General features: G+C 35.5%; 1 protein-coding gene across 7 annotated transcripts in view; it reads left to right on the forward strand.

Annotated features, from left to right (window-relative positions):
* Positions 1–24,695, forward strand: part of PSD3 (pleckstrin and Sec7 domain containing 3) — a 624,510-nt gene that overhangs the window by 447,805 nt on the left and 152,010 nt on the right. For all 7 annotated transcript variants that reach the window (XM_004775730.3, XM_004775734.3, XM_004775732.3 and 4 more), the window contains one exon: positions 18,597–18,790. In XM_004775730.3, coding sequence (XP_004775787.1) covers positions 18,597–18,790 — 194 coding nt within the window. The remainder of the gene's footprint in view (positions 1–18,596; positions 18,791–24,695) is intronic.

Raw genomic sequence — 24,695 nt, forward strand, 5'->3', positions numbered from 1 at the left:
CACCTACTGTGCTCTCTCTCTCAAGAACAAAGTTGGAGGCCACACACTTAATGATTTCAAAACTTAACTACAAAGACATAGTAATCAAAATGGTAGAGTCAGTACTAACCGAAAAAATACAAAGACCAGTGGAATAGAATGGAGAGCCAGAAATAAACCATTCCATATAGTGGTCAGATGATTTTTAGAAAGTTGCCATGACTATTCAAATGAGGAAAGGACACTTTTCAACAATTGGTATTTGGAAAACTGGATTCACACATGAAGAAAAAAATGAAGTTGAACCCTATCTTACACCATATATGGTATTACCTTAAAGTGAATCAAAGTCCTAAATGTTCGAGCTAAAAATATAAAACTTTTAGAAGAAACATGAGGGGAAGAACTTCATACATTGAATTTGGAAATGATTTTTTGGATATAACACCTAAAATACAGGAAACAAAAGAATTGTTAGATAGTTGGGTTTCATCAAAATTAAAAAATTTTGTGCATCAAAGGAATTATCAGCAGTGAAAACGTAACCCATGGAATGGACAAATTATATGCAAATCACATATTTGATGGGGGATTAGCATCCAGAATACATGAAGGATGATACTTCAGTAGTTAACAAAAACAAAACATTTACTTGAATAGATAATTTTCCAAAGAAGATAAGCAAATGAACCATAAACATATGAAAAGATGTTCAACATCACTAATCAGTTAGGAAATACAAATCAAAATCACAGTGAGATACCACCTTCTACCTGTTAAGATGGCGATTATCCAGTCAAAACAAGTGTTAGCAAACATGTGGAGTACATGTGTGTACCATCTGAGAGAATGTAAAATGGCATAGCCATCTATGGCAAGCAATTCCTCAAAAAGTTTTAGTATATGTGCTGCCGAAGCGAGCATGCTCAAAAAGTTTTAAAAGACAAAAAACAAAAAACAAAAACACAACTATATGTTCCAGCAATTGTACTTCTGAGCATATCCCCCAAAGTAATTTTTTTTAATTCTTTGTTTAATTTCAATTTAGTTAACATACACTGTTATGCCCCAATAATGGATCCGTGATTAAAGGAGCGAGACTGCTATAAAGTGAAGGTCAAGCAAAGCTTTATTTCGCGCCAGGTATTAAGAATCAGACTGAACGTTCAGGGACGCAAGAGAGGGCGACCCTTCTCTGTTTCACAGACTAACTTTTAAGGACAAAGGCCATGCGGTCGGGCCTGGCCACGCACAGGTGGCCAATGAGATTGTAACACACACAAGAAACTCCACAGTGATGCTAGGTGACCAACTGATTACAATTTCCCCTAGTAGACATTTGAACCAGTCTATTATACCTTGATTAGGATTGGCACCAAAAAGGCTCCCAAAGGGCGGGGCCCATACTTCTTGGTAACTAGGAGACAGTATGCATCCCTGCAATGATCAGAGGTCTCCACCTGGCCTGACCCATCCTTGTATCTGGGCTTTGTTACCTGGAGCTGGTTTCCAGGACTTGTTTTTAAGTGAATCCCCTGGGGGAAGGAGAGCAAGGACAGTTTAAGGGTTAAACAACAAGGTTTTTGTTTAACCTCAATTAAAGCCTCTTGCTAAATATAAAATGGGTCCTTACAATACTATATTATTACTTTCTGGGATAAAATTTAGTGATTCATCAGTTGCATGTAACACCCAGTGCTCTTTACATCAAATGCCTTCCTTAATGTCCATCACCTAATTACTCCTTCCCCCACCCATCTCCCCTCCAGCAACCTTCAATTTGTTTCTTAGAATTAAGGGTCTCTTATGGTTTGCCTCCCTCTTTATCATCATCATCTTATTTTGTTTTTCTTCCCCTTACTCTATGTTTATCTGTTTCATTTCTTAAATTGCCACATATGAGTGAAGTCCTATGGCATTTGTCTCTCTCAGACTGACTTATTTCACTTAGCATAATACTCTAGCTGTATCCACATTGTTGCAAATCACAAGATTTTATCCTTTCTGATGGCTGAGTGATATTCCATTGTTTATCTATACCACTTCTTTATTCATTCTTCTGTCAGTGGACATTTGGGCTCTTTCCATATTTTGGCTGTTGTGGATATTCCTGCTATATGAACATTGGGGTGCATGTGCCCCTTCGAATCACTGTGTTGTATCCTTTGGATAAATACCTAGATGTGCAGTTGCTGGGTCATAGTGTAGCTCTGTTTTCCCCAAAGTAATTGAAAGCAAAGACTTAAGATATTTTTACATCTTTGTTCTTAGCAATATTATTCAGAGTTGCCAAAGTTTGGAATCAACATAAGTGACCCAAGTGAATGCTTAAACAAAATGGATAAACACATACACACACAGTGGAATATTAGTCTTTAAAAGGAAGAACATTCTGAAACATGGTCCAACATGGATGAACCTTTAGGAAATTGATGATTTACAGTTGAGCTTTAGAAAGAACATAGAAGTTAGAAAGGTTATCTGCTCTCAGCACAAGAGCTTTCATCATTCCTTTTTTTTTTTTTTTTTCTTTTTAGAACTTTTGTCATTCTTGAAATGAACTGCACCAAGTAGTGGACTTAGACCACCTGATTAGTTTATATACTTGATTACTGAGAGAATAGATCATGTGAAGAATGGGGGGATTTTATGGGTTGTTAGGTTTTGAGATGTCTGGGATCTTAGTAGAAAATACCACACCATGAGTCTTTTTAAAAATCCTCAGGTTTGAATTTAAAAATTCTTTTCACAATTAAGATGGAGAGCCTTGTTCTTTCTGTCTCCTCCATTTTACTTTAACAAAGTATCATTGTCCTGAAAATTTCTCATTGGTTCAGGATACACAAAAAAGTCTTAGTTAGATGGGCTATTTTCTGTAGACATGAGCTAACATTATTTATAGAATTATTTTTATCAAAATGTTAATTTGTATCTGTTCCCGTATACAGTGGAAATAATTTCCATTATGGGGAAGTGCTGGCATTTATGATAAACTATAAAAACAATGAAACCCTACAGTGATGCAGTCAGGAATCCGGGTATAAAGTGATTGGTTCCTGTTCTATGCCAATTCCATGTCTCAAATGAAGCTTGGCACAGGTTCTTCTGGGGACTAGGGAAATAGAGAAAGAAGGGTAGGAATAACAGAGAAAGAGGTATACTGCATGGTTGGAGGGGTGGCTTGTAGGGAAGGAGAAGGTCCTCACATTATTATCTGGCAGAGATTCCATCCCAGAAGTCCCAGCCAGCACAGACCCATGTATATTTAAGCCCCAAAAATAACCTCCACCAGATGGAGCCAGTCTGGATCTCAGACTAAAGTAGGTTTTTACTTTCAGAGCTTGACAAGATCATTAATTTAAAATGCCAAGAATACTTGTTTTGCAAGATTGAATATTTTCAGCTTTCATTTTCAGGGTTTTACATGTCTTTATTATTGTCCTATTGTTGTTTTTAATATTCAAATATCATAAAATATTTAAACTGCTCTAACAACAGACCTGCCTAAAAGAAATCTAATGGATGCCACATATGTAATTTTAAAATGTTTCATTCCATATACTAAAATAAGAAATCAGTGATATTAATTTAATAATGTATTTTTAAATTTAATCCAGTGTATATAGAATATTATTTCAGTATGTAAACAAAACAAAACAAAAAACCCTACTGAGACATTTCCTCCCTTTTTTTGTACTGAGTCTTTTGAAATCTGTTATATATTTTTTCACTTATTGCACATCTCAGTTTGGATTATCCACATTTCCAGTTCTCAATAGCTATATGTGACCTTGGCTACCATATTAAACATTGTAACTCTATAAGCTTCTTTTTATTGATGTTTATATAGAGAAAAATCATAATTGCATCCCCAAAATCAGTAAATTTTATTTTTTCCAAGATTTTATTTATTTATCTGACAGAGAAAGAGCACAAGAAGGCAGAGCGGCAGGCATAAGGAGAGAGAGAAGCAGGCTGCCTGCTGAGCAGAGAGCCTGATGCAAGCTCAGTCCCAGACCCCCGGATCATGACGTAAGCCAAAGGCAGATGCTTAACTGATTGAGTCACCCAGGTGCCCCTCCATACAACATTTTAAATAATACATGTGGGAAGTCTCAAATAACATTACAGTTAAAGGTCAGCCATGTAGTTATTTTGGAAACTGTGTCCAGTTGTTAGTAAAGGATTTTCTTGGACTAAGGTGTTGCTGGTGCAAAGAGACCCAGGAAACATAAAAAGGATTTGTTTGTTTAAAAACACAATTATTAGGGTGCCTGGATGGCTCAGTTGGTTATATGCCGACTGTTGGCTTCCACTTGGGTGTTGCGGGATTGAGCCCCAAGTCTGGCTCCGCACTGGGCGAGGAATCTACTTAAGATTGTATACCACCCCCCCGACCCTCCCACCAGTAATGTACATGCTGTCTCTCTTTCTCTCTCGCAAATAAATAAATAAAATCTAAAAACACAGTTGTTTGGTGATATGGAAGCAATATTTTAAGCCTCTTATATTTTATGTGATTACCATGTTTATATATAGTCATTTTTTTGTGCTTTAGACACTTCTTAGGAAATTATTTGAGAATGACATGTACTATACTATTCCCACTTTTTTCTCTTGCAAGGACTAGCAAGTGAATCCCTGTTTGGCATTTTTTGACCAAACATTGATTTTCAGAAATGAATTAGTTGCATTAAGTGGGACATGATTTTGATGCTAACTAACTCTTGAGTACCGTGCTTTTCAAATTTTTTGTGTTGACGGAAGTCGAAGACTTTTTCATAGTTCTTCAAGATATTAAAAGATTGAATCTACATTCATTTTAAAATGTGTTTCTAACTTTTCAGCTTAAAATACAAAATGCCTTACATGTACTAAATTTTTATACATTCATACATTATATTAATTTCTTTTATATGTCTCAGAATAATGTTCTACTGTTATTTCACTTTCCTATTAAACAGATACTCTGTTTATAAAGTAGGCAGCTTAAAAAGTTTTATCATTTATGCCACTTTTTTATATAAATCACAGTTTCAGAATTTTTACAAAACTGTAACCATCCAAAGTACAAAATTAGACAGAATGCTGAGGCTAACTACACTGATACACAGTTAAAGTTTTATACATTGTGTGTTTGTAAAAAAAATACCAAAAAATACCCCCCAAATTTACAAAGTTCCACCTTCCCAATTGATATGGTTTATAATATATATTATACATTAAAATTTATAATGCAGAATTATGCTTCATCAAGTTCATACTCAGATTTTATTTAAGTTTGCTCCCTCTAAAAGATTAATCTGCTTAAAAAACAAGCTTGGAAACAATGTATATAGTAGTGTTTCTTATAGTTCCTTGTATCTAAAATAATTAACATAATTATCAGGGTAATCATTCTGGTTTTTTCTACTCACAACTGAAACCCCCCCAAAATTAGTTATGCCCAAATATTAAGGACAGATTTATGAATAAATTTTGAAGTCAAGCGGTTAACAGTCTATTAATTCTTATTTAATCTATGTCCTATATTTCACCTTCAAAATGAGAAAATAGTACTTTGAGTATGATCATCTTAAAATACCACTGCATGAATAAAGAAAAACTATAACATTTACTATTATTTTTGTCTCAGATTTTATAATTTAAAGTAATCAAAATTGCTGTAGAAATAACCATGTGTTTCATGTGCTTTCTTTTAGATATGTGGCTTATTCACATTAAAAATATATTTAATCAAAATTTCAAAATTTATATTTCTGTTGACTACCAAATGTAATAGTATAGAATAGTGTGAGAAAACTAAGTCTGATTTTTTTAAAGATTATATTTATTTATGTGACAGACAAAGATCACAAGTAGGCAGCGAAGCAGGCAGAGAGAGAGAGGAATCAGGCTCTCCGCTGAGCAGAGAGCCCGATGTGGAACTCGATCCCACGACCCTGGGATCATGCTAAGTCTGATTTTTATAAGCACTTTGTAAATAGGTGAAATTAGAAAGGAGATACAATTTTTTCAGGTAGATGTATTTTGGCTTGCTCACATCAGAATTTACTTTGTATCATCAGTTACACAAACAAAAATTATGTAGGATACTACATACAATGAATGATACTTGGCAAGCAATATTAGACTTTTGAATCTGTAATTCTTTATCTAATACAGGAGATTACTTTTTGTTTTTCAAATGAACCCAAATTTATATCTTACCAGTACTAAATCTGAATAGTAACAGTAGTGTAATCTATTTGAATAGTAGGGATTTTCCTTTTGGATTGATTTGAGCCTATGAAGGATCTGTTAAACTATTTTTATTTTATTATCATGATGGTGTTTACAAGCACAGATTATTTTTCATAACAAAAATAAAAGCTAGAAACTAGCAGTTACCCAGATATCTCTCAAAGAGAAATAAAAAAAAATCTTGAGACACATGAAAATGGAAGTACAACCTATCAAACCTTATGGGATGCATGAAAAGCAATTCTCAGGGGGAAGTTTATAGCAATAAATGCAAATACCTACATTAAGTAAAAGGTAGGATCTTAAATAAACAACTTAATTTTATACTTCAAGGAATTCGAAAAAGAAGCACAAACCAAACCCCAAATTAGAAAAAAAAGGGAAATAACAAAGGCCAGAGTGGAAACAGTCTAAAAAGCCAATGGAAAAGATTAATGAAACAAAGAGCTCAATTTTTGAAAAAGTAAGCAAAATAGATTTAAGAAAAAAAGAGGACTCAAATAATTAAAATTAGAATTGAAGCAGGCATTACAATTGATATCACAGAAAATAGTCATTCATAAAAGACATATATGCCAACAATTGTTCTCAAAGTAAAAGGCCTAAATGCTCCCATAAAACGGCATAGGGTTAGAGACTGGATAAAATGACAGGACCCGTCCATATACTGTCCACAAGAGATGCATTTGGAACCTGAAGATGCATCCATACTGAAAGTGAAGGGATGGAGAACCATCATTCATGCCAACGGGCCTCATATCAGATGAGCGATTCTCATATCAGGTGAATTAGATTTTGAGCTAAAGACTGTAGTCAGAGATACAGAAGGACACTACATCATTCTTAAAGGGTCTATCCAACAAGAAGATCTATCAATTGTAAATAGTTATGCCCCCCACATGGGAGGAGCCAACTACACAAGCCAACTGTTAATCAAAATACAGAGTCATATTGATACGAATACATTAATAGTAGAGGATCTTAACATGCCACTCTCTGCAATAGACAGATCATCTAAACAGAAAATCAACAAAGAAACAAGAGCTTGTGAATGACACACTGGACCAGATGGACCTGATAGATATATACAGAACATTCCACCCTAATAGCAGAATACTCATTCTTCTCGAGCACACATGGAACTTTCTTTAGAATAGACCACATACTGGGTCACAAATCAGGGCTTAATCGATACCAAAAGACTGAGATTATTCCCTGCATATTCTCAGACCACAGTGCTTTGAAACTGAAACTCAACCACAAGAAAAAGTTTAGAAGGAATTCAAACATTTGAAAGCTAAAGACCAGCCTGCTCAAGAATGTTTGGATCAATCAGGCAATCAAAGAACTTAAACAATTCATGGAAACCAGTAAGAACTAAGACACATCAATCCAAAACCTATGGAATATGGGAAAGGTGGTCTTAAGGGGGAAATAATAGCCATCCAAGCCTCACTCAAAAAAATTGAAAAATCCTGAATTCACCAACTCTCTTTACACCTTAAGGAACTGGAAAATCAACAACAAATTAAGCCAGTCTGGTACACAAGAAGGGAAATAATTAAGATTAGAGCAGAGATCAATGAGTTAGAAACTAGAGAGGCAGTAGAACACATCAGCGAAGCTAGAAGCTGGAGAAAAAGATCGTTAAACCACTGGCCAAACTAATCCAAAAGAAAAGAGAGAGGACCCAAAATAATAAAGAAAAGGGAGATGGTGCCTGGGTGGCTCAGTTTGTTGGGTGACTGCCTTTGGCTCATGTCATGATCCTGGATTCCTGGGATCAAGTCCCATATCAGGCTTCCTGCTCAGCGGGTTGTCTACTTCTCCCTCTGCCCCTACCCCATCTCGTGCTTTCTCTCTCTCTCATTCTCTCTCTCTCTCAAATAAATAAAATCTTTTTTTTTTTTAAGTAGAGAGATTATGACTAACACCAAGGAAATAGAAACAATCATCAGAAATTATTATCAACAAAAAAATTATTATCAACAGCTATATGCCAATAAGTTAAACAACCCAGAAGAAATAGATGCATACCTGGAATCCTATAAACCTCTAAGGCTGAAACAGAAAGAAATTGACAACCTGAATAGACTGATATCTAGTAATCAGATTGAAGCAGTGATCAAAAACCTCCCAAAAAACAAGAGCACAGGACCTGTCTGATTCCTTGGGGAATTCTGCCAAACATTCAAAGAATAAATAATACCTATTCAGGAGCCTGGGTAGCTCAGTCGTTAAGCATCTGCCTTTGGCTCTGATCATGAGCCAAGTGTCCTGGGATCAAGACCCACATCAGGCTCCCTGCTCAGCGAGGAGCCTTCTTCTCCCTCTCCCACTCCTCCTGCTTACATACCCTCTCTCACTATCTCTCTCTCTGTGTCAAATACATAAAATCTTAAAAAAAAAAAAAAAAAGAAAGAAAGAAAGAATACTTATTCTCCTGAAGCTGTTTCAAAAAAACAGAAACAGAAGAAAAACTTCCAGACTCTTTCTGTGAAGGTAGCATTACCTTGATCACCAAACCAGGCAAAGGCCCCATCAAAAAGGAGAATTTCAGACCAATATCCCTGACGAATATGGGTGCCAAGATTCTCAACAAGATCCTAGCTAATAGGATCCAACAGTACATTAAAAAGATTATCCACCATGATCAGGTGGGATTTTTCCCTGGGAAACTGGACAACATAAAAATCAATCATTTCCTGGATATGAACACCCTACCAAGACTAAATCATGAAAAAATAGAAAAACTGAACAGATGAGTTACTAATAAGGAGATTGAATCAACAATCAAATCCCTCCCAAAAAATAAAAGTCCAAGCCCCGATGATTTCACTGGTGAATTCTACCAAGCTTCAAAAAATCAATGCCAATCCTTCTCAAACTATTCAAAAAAAAAAAAAAAAAAAGGTGGGAACACTTTCAAATTACATAACCCTGATACCAAAGCCATGCAAGGATACAGAAAAAAAGGCCAAATCCTTGATGAACATAGATGCAAAAGATCCTCGATAAAATATTGGCAAACTGAATGCAGCAACATTTTGAAAAGATCATACTCTATGATCAGATGGGTTTTATTCCAGAGATGCAGGGATGGTTCAACATGTGCAAATCAATAAATGTGATGTACCACATGATCAAAATGAAGTATAAAAACTGTATGATTGTCTCAGTAGACTCAGAAAAAGCATTTGACAGTATTTAACAACCTTTTATGATATCTCTCAACAAACTAGATAGAGAGAGGATGTATCTCAAAACATAGTAAGGGCTGTATGTGACAAGCCCCTTGCTTATATTGTACTCAACAGTGAAACATTTCCTTTAAGATCAGGAACATTGGCCAAGGATACCCATCTCAACATTTTATTCAACATAATACTGGAAATCCTAGCCAGAGGAGTTAGGTGAAAAAAAAAGAAATAAAAGGGCTACAAATCAAAAAGAAGGAAGTAACAGTACCTCTGTTTGCAGATGACATGGTATTATATATAGAAAATTCTATAGACTTCAACAGAAACACTATTAGAATTAAAAAATGAATTCAGTAAAGTTCTGTATGAGAATCAGATATGTTTCTATATATTAATAGTGAACTATCAGAAACAGATTTTAAGTAAATCCAACATACAGTAGCATCCAAATCAGTAAAATACTTGGGAATAAATTTAATGAAGGAAGTGAAAGACTGTACACTAAAAACTGTAAGACACTGATGAAAGAAATTGAGGAGGGCACAAAAAATGGGAAAAGCATTTTGTGTTTATAGATTGGAATAATAAATATTGTAAAAATGTCCATACCCTCCAAAGCAGTCTACAGATTCAGTGTAATACCATTTTTCACAGAAATAGAAAAAAAAAAGTCCTAAATTTTGTGTGGAACCACAAAAGATATCACATAGCCAAATCCATCTTTTTTTTTCTTTTTTAAAATTTTATTTGTTATTTTTCATCACATTAAGTATACTTTTTTTTTTTGCCTTCTGTATGATTGATTGATTTGGCTTCAGAGTAGAAGTTAATGATTTATCACTTCAGATAAAACCCAGTGCTCATGATAGCAAGTGCCCTCCTTAATACCCATCACCCATTTAACCCATCCCACACCCACCCCCCTTCTTCAACCATCAGGTTTTTTCTCTGTTATTAAGGGTGTCCTATAACTTGCTTCCCTGTCTGTTTTTTTTTTTTTCTTTCCATATGGTCATCTGTTTTGTTTCTTAAATTCCATATATGAGTGAAATTATATGGTATTTGTCCTTCTCCGACTGACTTATTTCACTTAGCTCACAATTCTCTCTAGCTCCACCTGCATCACTGCAAATGGCAAGATTTCATTCTTTTTTGTGGCTGATATTCCACTATATATACATATATATTTATATAAAATTCATAAAATACATAAAAATGCTAATTCAAAGAGATACATGCACACCAACATTTATTGCAGCATTATTTACAATAGCCACATTATGGAAGTAGCCCAAGTGTCCACTGACTGATAAATGGATAAAGAAGAGGTGGTGTACATGTGAGTGTATACTTTTTGAGAAACCTCCATACTGTTCTTTACATTGGCTGTACCAGTTTGCATTTCCACCAAAAATACAAGAGGATTCCCCCTTCTCCACATCCTCAAATCCTTGCCAACACTTGTTGTTTCCTATGTTGTTAATTTTAGCTATTCTGACTAATAGGAGGTGATATCTCGTTGTAATTTCCATTTGTATTTCCTTAATGATGAATGATGTGAACATCTTTTCATGTGTCTGTTGGCCATCAGTTTGTCTTCTTTGGAAAAAGGTATATTCATATCTTCTGCCTGTTTTTCAGTTGGATTATTCTTTTATTGGGTGTTGAGTTTTATAAGTTGTTTACTTATTTTGGATACTAAACTTTTCATCAGATACGTCATTTGCAAATGTCTTCTCCCATTCCATAGGTTTCATCTGAGTTTTATTGTTTCCTTCGCTGTGTGAACATTTTTTTTATCTAGTTCGAATAATTTACTTTTGCCTTTGTTTCCCTTGCTTCTGAAATATACCTAGAAAAATGTTGCTGTGGCTGATGTCAGAAAAGAGTAACTTATATTGTCTTCAGGGATTTTTATGATTTCAGGTCTCACATTTCTGTCTTTAATTTATTTTGAGTTTATTTTTGTGTATGGTATAAGAAAGTGGTCCAGTTTCATTCTTCTGCATGTAGGTGTCCTGTTTTGCATTTAGAATTGTGATACCTTCACTTTATTTCTTTTTCAAGATTGGTTTGGCTATTCAAGGTCTTTTGTGATTCTATACAAATTTTTAGATTCTGGATTTTGGATAGCTCTGTGAAAAATACTGTTGTGTTTTAATAAAGATTGCATCAAATCTGTAGATTAGACATTTGCAATATTTGTTCTTTCAATCCATGAACATGGAATGTCTTTCCATTTCTTGACATTGTCTTGAATTTCTTTCATCAGTATTTTACAGTTTTCAGAGTACAGCTCATCTCTTTAGTTATGTTTATTTCTAGGTATCTTACTGTTTTGGGCACAATTTTTAATGGGATTGTTTTCTTGATTTCTCTTTTTGCTGCTTCATTATTAGAGTATAGGAATTCAACAGAATTCTATAAATTGATTTTGTATCCTGCGACATTACTGAATTTATTTAACAGTTCTAGTAATTTTTAAGTGGAGTCTTTAGTATTTTCTATATATAGTTTCATGTCATATGCATATACTGAAAGTTTAACTTCTTCCTCACCAATTTCGATGCATGTTAGTTGTGTCTAGTTGCTGTGTAACTTACATTATTACATTGAATAAAAGTGTTGAGAGTAGACAGCCTTGTCTTGTTCCTCACCTTAGTGGAAAGGTTTCCCATTTTTCCCCATCGAGTAGGATATTGGCTGTGGGTTTTTCATATAAAGCCTTTATTATGTTGAGGTATGTTCTGTCTAGACCTACTTCACAAAGGATTTTTTATCATGAATGGATGTTTTACTTTGTTAGATGCTTTTTCTGCATCCTTTGAAATATGATTTTTATCCTTTCTCCTTTGCTGTTATCTGCTTGATTGTTTGGAAATATTGAAATCCCACTTGATCATGGTGTATGATTTTTTTTTTTCTTGAGAGAAAGCGAGAAAGAGAGAGCATGTGCATGCACATGGGGGGAAGGGGCAGAGGGAAAGGAAAGAATCTTGATGCAAACTCCCCCTGAGCATGGACCGCTCCCCTGCAATGTAAGGCTTAGTCTTATGACCCATGAGATTGTAACTTGAGCCAAAACCAAAACTCAGATACTTAAACAACTGAACCACCCAGGCATCCTGATTTTTTAATGTTTTGTTGGAGTTTGTTTGCTGAGATTTTGTTGAGGAGTTGCATCTGTATTCATGAGTGATATTGGCCTGTAGATCTCTTTTTTTGTGGTGTCTTGGCAAGCAATCCTGAGAAAGAAGAACAAAGCTGGAGATATCATAAGTCCTGACTTCAAACTATACTATAAAATCTATAATAATCAACACAGTATGGTACTACATAAAAAAGCAAACACATAGATCAATGGGAATAGAATAGAAAATTCAGAAATAAATTCAAAGAAATTTGTTCAATTGATTTTTGACAAGACAGCCAAGAATTTCCCCGTTATCATGGGGAAAAGATTGTCGCCTCAATAAGTAGTTTTAGGAAAACTGAATATCCACATGGAAAAGAATGAAAGTGGACCACTCTCTTCTACTTTACACAAAATCATCTCAAATTGGATTAAATCTCTGAATATAAAACCATGAAACTCCTAGAAGAAAACATAAAGAATAAGCTCCTTGACATTGGTCTGAACAATACATTTTTAAGATTTTTAAGATTTAGGAACAAGAACAAAAATTAGTGGGACTACATCAAACTGAAAAGTTCTACACAACAAAGGAAACCATTAAGTAAATAAAAAGGCAACCTACTAAATGGGAAAAAACATTTACTCTGTTGGTGTAAATGTTAACTGGTACAGTCCCTATGGCAAGTAGCACTGAGGCTCCTCAAGAAATTAAAAACAGAACTACCTGGAGCCCCTGGGTAGCTCAGTCAGTTAAGCATCTACCTTCAGCTCAGGTCATGATCCAGGGTCCTGGGATCGAAGCCCACATCAGATTCCCTTCTTAGCGGGAAATCTGTTTCTCCCTCCTTCTGCCCCCAACCCCCACTCTTTCACTCTCTCTTTCTTGTGTGCCTCCCTCCCTCTCTCTCTGTCTTGTGTGCCCACTCTCTCTCAAATAAATAAAATCTTTTTTAAAAAGTAGAACTACCAGTAATTGCACTTCTGAATATATAGATGAAGGAAACAAAATTATCTGAAAGAATAACCTGTATTCTTATGTTTATATCAGAATGGTTTACAATAGCCTAAGTATGGAAAAAAAATAAGTATCAGTCTACAGATGAAAGGATAAAGAAGATGATGTATATATACACAATGGAATATTATGCAGCCTCTAAAAAAGAATGAAATCTTGTCATAGGCAGCAAACATGAGTTAATCTGGAGAGCATTATGCTAACTGAATTAAGTTAGACTTTGAAAGATAAATACCACACAGTATCACTTGTGATGTTATCATATGTGAGTTTGTTTATTTTTTTTAAAGTTGAGTTCATAGCAGTGGAGGGTATAAAAGTCATTTTCAAAGTTTGAGGTGTGGGGGAAGTTGGGAATAGCTGGTAAAAAGATGTAAACTTTGGGGCACAGATGGCCCTTCTTTTCACTATATCTGTATCTTTGGGGTAAATATGCAGTAGTGCAATTGCAGGGTCATAGGGAAGTTCTATTTTTAATTTCTTGAGAAATCTTCACACTGTTCTCCAAAGAGGCTGCACCAACTTGCATTCCCACCAGCAGTGCATCTCCACATCCCCTCCAACACATGTTGTTTCCTGTCTTGCTAATTTTGGCCATTCTAACTGGTGTAAGGTCGCCAAACTGTGGAAAGAACCAAGATGCCCTTCAACGGACGAATGGATATACCCTATGGAGTATTATGCCTCCATCAGAAAGGACGAATACCCAACTTTTGTAGCAACATGGACGGGACTGGAAGAGATTATGCTGAGTGAAATAAGTCAAGCAGAGAGAGTCAATTATCATATGATTTCACTTATATGTGGAACATAACAAATAGCATGGAGGACATGGGGAGTTAGAGAGGAGAAGGGAGTTGGGGGAAATTGGAAGGGGAGGTGAACCATGAGAGACTATGGACTCTGAAAAACAATCTGAGGGGTTTGAAGGGGTGGGAGGTGGGAGGTTGGGGTACCAGGTGGTGGGTATTATAGAGGGCATGGGTTGCATGGAGCACTGGGTGTGGTGCAAAAAATAATGAATACTGTTATGCACCCAGACATACTAGCAAAAATAAATATAATTTTTTAAAAAATGTAAACTTTTCAGTTATAAAATGGATAAGATCTGAGGAAATAATGTATAACATGGTAACTACAGTTGATAACACTGCATTGAATAATTGAAAGTTTCTAAGAGTAGAATTTAAATGTTTTCACAAAATACATATATAATATTTATATATATATGTAAAATGATAGGTGTGTTAAGTCAGTGAAGGGAACTCTTCATGAGATATATGTATATTAAATCCTCATATTGTATACTTTAAGTATCTCACATTAAATTGTTAATTACACTCAAGAAAACTGATAAAACAACATAGAAGAGGAAATGTAATCTGTTCAATAATTGTAATTTTCCTGGATTTTTGCAATATCAAGAAGATATTTTCTGAATATCAATACTGACCATTAATTTTAAGTAAATTAATAAATAAGTAAATCTCCTACATTGCATAAATCAGTTATTCCAGAGGGAGAGGAAGATGGCAGCAGAGTAGGAGGACATTAGACTAATGTTGTTCCATGAACACATACTAGGTAACTATCAAATCATCCTAAAGAACCCAGAAATTGACATGAAGACTTTGGTAAAACAAACTCCACAACTAAAGGAAGAGAAGACATTGAATAAAGTAGGAAGTATAGAGTTGTGATTTGGGGAGAAACGGATGCCAGGCGCTACAGAAGGAAGAGAAGTGTGGTTGTAGAGAAGGATAAAAGGAAGAGGAGCACATGGGAACACATAAGGAGAATGTTTCCCCAAACCATTGGTTTTGAAAACAAGAGGGGCTGTATTTCATGTATTTTTACCATCAGAGGGTCTTAGAACCTGGAGTTTTAAAGGTCAGCAGGCTTGCCTGGCATTGAGACCAGATGGTACTGCACTGTTCCTGAGAATGCAGGCAAACAAAGCAGAGGGAACTAGACAGCATTATGCTAAGCAAAATAACTCAGTCAGGGAAAGACAGATACTATATGATTTCATTCATGTGTGGAATTTAAGAAACAAAAAAAAGAAAAGAGGGACCAAAAAAAGAAAAAAGAAAGAAAGAAAAGGAAAAAACAAAGCAAGAAACAGATTCCTAAGTGTAGAGGACAAAATGATGGTTACTAAAAAGGGATGAGTAGGTGGGTTAAAGAGGTGATAGGGTTAAAGGAATGCATTTGTTGTGATGAGCACCAGGTGATGTATGAAAGTGTATAATCACTATGTTGTACACGTGAAACTGTTACACTGTATTTTCACTAACTGGAATATAATAAAATCTTTTAAAAAAAAATCACTTCTTTAGTAAAGTTAGGAGTGGGGAGACAAGTAGATAAGCAAACTAAATATGGTGTACCATAAAATGAAACAGTATTTAGCAATAAAAGGAAACAAACTATTGATTTGCACAATATGGGTAAATTATATTTATTTGCTGAGTAAAAGAAACCAGTTTCGTGCCATTTTGAAAAAGGGAAATCTTTAGGGCTGGAGGATATCAGTAATTTTCAAGAATTGGTAGGGGAAAGGAATTGACTAAATGAGGGAAGCAGGAGGAAATTTTCTACATATAGTGAACATATCTAGTACATAGATTTGTCTAAATACTGTTGCCCAACGAGAAGAACTGGATTTGTCCAACAGGAAGAACTGGACTTCTTGGAGACATTTCTTCCAGGGTTGAGATAAGGAAAATTTAAGATGAGCTTGGAAGCACCTTCTTGTGCTACCTAAAAGAAGTGCTGAAAAACAAAAAGGAAAAAGAGGAAGCCATGTTCAAAGGACACAGAAGCCTCCTTGATAGAATCCCAGTGGCCAAAGCTGGGGGAAAAAAAAATGGAGCAATAAATGTAATAATGATAGATTTTATTATGCAAAATAATAAGATGATATCCATGTGTCCATACTTAGAGAACGATTTTCCTACTATTGATGTAGAACAAATGAGGGAAATAAAAAAACACCATTAGATCAGCCCAATAATAATCATCATAGGCAAAATCCACCGATGAATGTTTTTATTAATGTGCAGAAGTTTAAGGAGAAGCAGGCTATTTTCATAGTCACAAATTTTCCCCAAAATATTTACAAAAGAAAATTGTAATATTACAGAATAGAAACTTTCCAGACAGCACCTCAACCAAGTAATCAAGGTTAATATCACTAGTCATAAAACATACATACCCTAATCTGAGTCACTGAGAGGTTCCATCACATATGGTATCCTTCTGAAAAATATACAGCATCAGTCTAATTAAGCAAACCTAAATTGGGGATATTCTGTAACATAACTGGCCAATCTTCAAAATGTCAAGTCATGAGGGACAAAAGAAAGAATGAGGTTCTATTTGTGACTGGAGAAAACTAATAAATCGGAATAACTACATGCACTACTGGATCATGGATAGTCTCCTGGAACAGAAAAAAATAATAATAATGAAAAAATTGGTAAAGTCTGAATAAAGTCTTATGTTTAATTCATAGTATTGCATCATTGCTTTCTTCATTTTAAAATTTTTACTATGGTTATGTAAGTTGTTAACAATAGTGGGAACTGGGTAATGGGCAGATGAGAATGTAAGTACTATCTTTACAAATCTACAGTTGTCTCAGAATTAAAAGTTAAGTATAGCTATCTAAGGGTCCAGTGTTTTTTATATCTCACAATAATCAAGTAGCAATGGAGAAAAAAAGACTATTTTAACTTGATCACTAAATACTTTTGATAATTTATTAATTTTGTGGTTATTTTGAAGGTTTTTTTTGTTTTTTGTTTTAAGATTTTTATTTATTTATTTGACAGAGTGAAAGAGAGATCACAGGTAGGCAGAGCAGCAGTCAGAGAGAGATGGAAGGGGGCTCCCCACTGAGCAGAGAGCCCGATGTGGGGCTCAATCCCAGGACCCCAAGATCATGACCTGAGCCAAAGGCAGTGGCTTAACCCACTGAGCCACCCAGGAGCCTCGGTTATTTTGAAGTTTTAATAAAAATACTCACTAATCAATATCTAATAAGCAATATAACCAGAGATGATTGAGGAAATTGAACAGGTGAACAAGACAAATGCTCTTAATTTGGTGCGGTGTTTTTTAGCAGTATATCAGCGTTTGTTCATTTTCTTCTATTCATTCCTCTTTATTGAATGTAACCATCCATTTTTTGCCTCCTTCATACTTAATGTACATAAGAATTTCAGATTTAAATTTACCCTCCTTGAAGGAACAGATTTTTTTTTTTAAGATTTTTTATTTATTTGGGGGGTAGTAAGAGAGTAGAAGACTGGAGAGGAGCAGTGAGAGAGGGAGAAGCAGACTTCCTGCTGAGCAGAAAGCCCGATGAGGGGCTCAATCCCAGAACCTTGAGATTATGACTTTTATGGCAGTTGAGAAAGTAGTACCTATAAGATGCCAAAGCACTGTGGATGACACCACCATCCTACCTCATTATTAGCTTTACTGGGGTTTCAGTATAAGAGAATTACCTGTTACATGCCAGATTTAGTTTAGTATTATTCACTGGACTGAATCTGTAATGATTTGTTGTATTCTGTATACTTGGCAATGTGCTAAACCATGTAGAAATCAAAAATCAAAATCAAAATCGTGATCTCTGCTAAAGAATCCCCACTCTTTTTGAAAGAGGACAGACATGAAGACACTGTAGTGGGTAGAAAGAGCAAAGACTTTAGAGATTTTGCAGTCATATCCTTACTATCTCTTTCTTTGATTACTAGATCTGTGGCCTTGGGCACTTACTTAAACTTTCTTGAGTTTGTTTTGTTATCTGAAATATGGGATACTAATGTCGGTCTTAGAAAACTGTTATGATCATTAATACCTGGCACATAAACACTTAGTAAATGATACCTGTTTTTACAGTTTTTGTTATCATGACTGATAGACTATTGAAAACATTGTAGTTTATTACACTAAATAACTTTGTTTGTTTACTGATTGTTGTTAAGTGCTCAATCTGTGTTTTCTTCTTTAGAGATGATGAAGAGAAAAAAAAATCTCCATCTGAAGGTACTGATGAGAAGGCTAATGGAACACATCCAAAGACCATTAGTCGTATTGGGAGCACTACCAACCCATTCTTAGACATTCCTCATGACCCAAATGCTGCTGTGTACAAAAGTGGATTCTTGGCTCGGAAGATCCATGCAGATATGGATGGAAAGAAGAGTAAGCACAATTTGTTGTCATTGTCTATTTCATTTATTTCATCTTGAGGCTTAAAATTTAAAATGAATTTATCTGAAGTAAAGTCAAGGGTGAAGAAAAATTATATTAGGTTTATCTAGAGAAATATTAACTGAAGTTTGATGAAGCCTGTTACCCTACGTCAGAAAACCATTGTGGCACCTGCTCTTCTCTGAGTAGAATTATAGAGCTTCAGAAATGGAATACCTCTTGCAGATAATTCATTTCCAACCTTCTGTTCATTTATTCACTCTTGATTTCAGCAAATAATTCTGGATACATAACTATGTACTAGACATCAAAAATAGAGCAGCCAATGGGATGGGCAAGGTCCATGTCTTCATGGAGTTTACATAACTGGTGGTTGAGGGGAAGAGTGAATTTATAACACATAAAATAATAATGTAGGATCCTACAGACAAGGAAGGGAAAGAATTATGGTCTGTACACTTGAAGGGATTGGCCTTTATGGGAGGTGGATAGGTATGTCATAAGCAAGCATGGTATGATTAGTACTTGAAAATTAAAGGAGTCCCATATGATGGCTCTGTGAAGTATGAGACATCATTATCTAGTGACAGGTAATAATGTTAGAAATTGAAAGAAACTAAGTATGTTTCTGTGCTTGAGTAACCTATGCAGAGGGTGAAATAGCAATTTGATATAGTTGAACAAGCTAAGGTAAGCTAGTATGTATGCTCAAAATTAGTGGGTTAAACCTTTAGGGTGTTCCTACCTATCTACAAACACAAATAAGCACTGCTTGGATGGACAGTACCACTATTTATATCTGTGGCTGGGTACTTTTTCTTAATGTGTTAGCACATTTTATTGGGTTATGGTCAAGAGAAATATTGTAACAGAGTGGCTTTGACACTGACTTACAATGCTGAGTAAGTTTCTCAGTTTTTCCAAGTTCCTTAGGAGCACCTCTACCATATATCCTATACACTCTATAAACTAGCCTATTAGACTACTTAATTTTCTGGAAGAGAATTATTTCAGGACTCATAGTTGCAAGTGACAGCGACTGGCTTAGGAAAAAAAAGGCAAAGACACACTTAAAATGAGGAGTGTTGCCAGGACACTTTGTCCATTTTTGTCTCTACATTATATTGCATGTCACCTTTACTCTTGGGAATAGTCTCTCTTACATGGCTAGATACATGATTATTAGCAGCATTTTAAATCATGTGTTCAGTTTTGTCAACAAAAAGTATTCTTTTTCTTTCCTAATTTTGAATTTACTATATTCTGGGAAGAACTCTGATTTGTATGACTGAGAGATGGAATACTATAATTGTCAGCACTCACTGGGTTGAAGTGCAAAAAAAGGGGAAGTTCCCTCAAGAACGAATAAGATACAGTTTTCATAGAAAAAGGCTTTGTTTTTGGGAGACAAAGCAATAGATATTCATCTCTTTGTTGCCAACATACATGCATACCTTTTCTCCAGCAGTTCAAGCAAAGCTTTTGGAGAACATAGTACCATCTTCCATTTATAACCACAGATATACTCATCTCTGACCCACAGGTCATGCCTAGGAGTGGCTCCCATTTCCAAGGTTTAAATTTGCTGGTCAGTGTCCATTTTCCCTAGGTAGGGATGTAAATTCACGCTGTAGTCTAAATAAAACTACAGAAATATCTGACATAGTTTATATGAAGTACTAGAAACAAAAAGTAGAACAACTGCAATTTAAAATACCAGTTCAGGAAAGGCAAAAAAAGGAAGCAATACCAATCATTGATTTAGTGTATTTTACTACATTCTGCAGAGTTAACCTACTTGAACATCTTTTCATTGATTCATTTCCGTAGCAATGGATTGACATAATTGATTAATTTATTCCAGAGAGTCCCCAGATTTGGCCTACCAGTGAAATTTTCTGTCTTGTTTTCCTGGGACACTTCTAAGGATTATTAGAGAGAATTACCTTGCTGGAAGCTCTGCTCCCTTAGCAGCCCAGTGTATATGAGTATAGGTACAAAACCTGGGAGTTGCTTAATAGGTGAGCCATCCTAGACATTTTAGATCATGCTAGATTTTCCTGCCGATATAACGCCTTTAAAGCCTTAGTTAACTCCTCTGAGAACTTGAGGTTCATTAGGTCAGTTTTAAGTGTCATGGGACTTTTATCTTTTTAGCAACTTAAGAATTTCTGCCTAGGTGAAACACTCCCCACAAAGACCAGCACAAGCCCCTGCCCTCATCATGTCCCTAAAGCCTAAAGTTTTAAAAGTCAGCAGGCTTGGCTGGGATACAGCTCAGAGGGCATGGCACTATACCTGGAGAGAAGTCAGACAAACAACCCAGAGGCAGATTGTACAAATAAACAGTGGGGAGATTATTTGCTCTTCTTAGCCTGCCTCCCAGAGAGGCAGCATGCATAGTACTCCTCTCCAGGAACAGAGAAACCGGCTAGGGCCATTTCCTCCACCACCCCTCAATATAAACACAGAGCCATCTGGGGTAAGCAGCAAAGTGCCTACCCTGGCTGTCTAACCTGCTTACACCCACTCACATCCCTGCAGTCTGGTAGTACTGCCCTTCTCCATAAAGCTTGCCTCAGTCCCAGTGCTGAAGGCCATTTCCACAGAAGATCAGCAGAAGCCCCTGCCCACACCACAGCTCCTGACCAGAGTTCTTTATGGCTTCAGTTCAAGTGGAAATATCAAGTTTCATTTAACATGCAGACCAAAGTTCACCCAGTTAAAACATGCTGCATTCTAGCCAAGGACCAAACATTTCTCACTTCAGGCAAGGAGAACCCCTGCAGAAACTGAACTGAAGGATACAGCAGCCAAAACACAGTAGTAGAGGGCACACAGCACACACCAAAGATCCTATCTGATGTACCAGGTCCTGGACCTAAATGATCTCTTCTTGATAAAGCCATGATTATCAGGAGCAGAAAACATACAGGCTTTTCTAACACAGAGAGGAAGAGAGATTTAAACAAAAGCCAAAGACATAAAAATTTGTCCCAAATGAAAGAACAAGATAGGGTCACAGCCAGAGAGCTAAGCAGAACAGATACAAGTAATATGACTGATGGGGAATCCAAAGCAACAATCATAAGGATACTTGCTAGCTTAAGAAAAGAATGGAAGACCAGGGAGACCCTTATTACAGAGATAAAAGAGTAAAAAAACAATTAGAAATGAAAAATTCAGTAACTGAGATTCAAAACAGGCTTAATACAATGAACACAAGGATGAAAGAAGCAGAGGCACAAAGAAGTGACATACAAGATAAAATAATGAAACATAAGCTGAACAAAAAAAGAATTTTGCAATATGAGAATATATTTAGGGAACTCAGTGACTCCATCAAATGTAATAAAATTCCTATTATAGGTGTACTAGAAGAAGAAGACAGAGAAAAGAGGACAGGGAATTTATTTGAGAAAATAATATATGAAAAGAGAAAAGTCTTAAAAGCAGCAAGACAAAAAGAAGCCCCTTACTTACAGGGAAGACCCATGAGGCTAGCTTCAGATCTCTCAACATAAATTTGGCAGGCTAGGTGGTAGTGACATGATATGTTTATAGTACTGAATGGGAAAAATCTGCAACCAAGAATAGCAAGGCTATAATTCAGAATAAAAAAGATAAAAAGAGTTTCTCAGACAAAGAAAACTAAAGGAGTCCATAGCCATTAAACCAACCTGCAGGAAATACTAAAATATTAAAAGGGAAAATATTAAAAGGGGGAAAAAATATTAAAAGGAAAAACCAAAGTGATAAAGACAAGAATATAATAGAGAAAATCTCCCAAAACAACAAGCCAAGTAATAAAATGGCACTAAATACAAATCTATGAGTAATTACTCTAAATGTAAATAGATTAAGCATTCCAATCAGAATACACAGTGTCAGAATATATTTTTAAAAAAAGAAGGCCCATTTATCTGCCTACCAGAAATTGATTTAAGACCTAAAGACACCCATGCATTGAAATTGATGGAATGGAGAAATACTTATCATATAACTGGACATCAAAATAAAGCCAGATTAGCGGTACTTCTATACAACAAACTAGACTTTAAACCAAACACTGTAAGAAGAGATGAAGGGCATTATATCCAAGGGGAAAATCTAAAAATAAGTGTAATTGGAAGTATTTATACATGCAGCATGGAGTCACCCCAATATATAAAACAATAACAAACATAAAGGAACTCATTAATAATAATACAATAATACAATAGGGGAGTTTATCTTCCCACTTACATCAATGAACAGATATCTAAGCAGAAAACTGACAAAGAAACAATAGCTTAATAACTTTGGATGATGCACTGGACCAAATGGACTTCACAGATATATTCAGAATATCTCATCCTAAAGTGGCAGAATGCACTTTAATGCAGGTTCTTTTTGAGTGCACATGGAACGATGTCCAGAATAGATTATATACTAGGTCACAAATCAGGCCACAAGTACAAAAAGATTGATATCATGCCATGCATCTTTTCTTTTTTTTTTTTATATTATTTTTTTTTATTTAATTTCTTTTCAGTGTAACAGAATTCATTGTTTATGCACCACACCCAGTGCTCCATGCAATACCTGCCCTCCGTAATACCCACCACCTGGCTCCCCCAACCTCCCACCCCCCGCCCCTTCAAAACCCTCAGATTGTTTTTCAGAGCCCATAGTCTCTCTTGGTTCATCTCCCCTTCCAATTTCCCTCAACTTCCTTCTCCTCTCCATCCCCCTATGTCCTCCATGATATTTGTTATGCTCCTCAAATAAGCGAAACCATATGATAATTGATTCTTTCTGCTTGACTTACTTCACTCAGCATAATCTCTTCCAGTCCCATCCATGTTGCTACAAAAGTTGGGTATTCATCCTTTCTGATGGAAGCATAATACTCCATAGTGCATATGGACCACATTTTCCTTATCCATTCGTCCGTTGAAGGGCATCTTGGTTCTTTCCACAGTTTGGCACCGTGGCCATTGCTGCTATAAACAATGGGGTACAGGTGACCCTTCTTTTCACTACATCTGATCTTTGGGGTAAATCCCTTGCATCTTTTCTGACCAGAGTGCCATGACTTGAAGTCAACCACAAAAAAAAAATTTTTTTTTTTTAATTTTGGAAAGACCACAAACATATGGCAGTTAAACAGCATGCTACTAAACAATGAATGGGTCAACCAGGAAATCAAGGAAGAAATAGAAATGTATATGGAAACAAATAAAAATGAACACAACAGTCCAAAGCCTTTGGGATGCAGCAGAAGCAGTCCTAACAGGGAAATATATAGCTATACAGGCTTAACAAGAAAGGAAAATCTTTAACAACCTAACCTTATTTCTAAAGAAGCTAGAAGAAGAACAATAAATGAAGCCTAAATCCAGTATAAAGAAGAAAATACTAAAGATTAGAGCAGAAATGAATGATATAGAAACTAAAAAAAAAAAAAAAAAAAATAGAACAAGTCAATGAAACCAGGAGGTGGTTCATTGAAAAAATGAATAAAATTGTTAAGTCCCAAGCCAGACTTACCAAAAAGAAAAGAGAAAGGAACCAAATAAGTAAAATCAAAACAGGAGGCAAAAAATAACCACCAATACAACATAAATAAAATTATAAGAAAATATTATGAAAACCTATATATGCACAAATGGGACAAACTGAAAGAAATGGATGTATTCCTACAAACATGTGAACCACCAAAACTGAAACAGGGAGAAATAGAAAACTTGAAGAGACCAATAACTAACAAAGAAATCCAGGGCTAAGTGGCTTCATGGGTCAATTCTACCAAACATTTAAAGAACAGTGATTACCTGTTCTTCTCAAACTATTTCAAAAAATAGAAGAGGTAGGAAAACATCTACATTTATTCTATAGGCCCAGAATTACCCTG

The sequence above is a fragment of the Mustela putorius genome, unplaced genomic scaffold (assembly GCF_011764305.1).
Source record: "Mustela putorius furo isolate JIRA1106 unplaced genomic scaffold, ASM1176430v1.1 tig00537275_pilon_pilon_pilon, whole genome shotgun sequence".
NCBI lineage: Eukaryota > Metazoa > Chordata > Mammalia > Carnivora > Mustelidae > Mustela > Mustela putorius.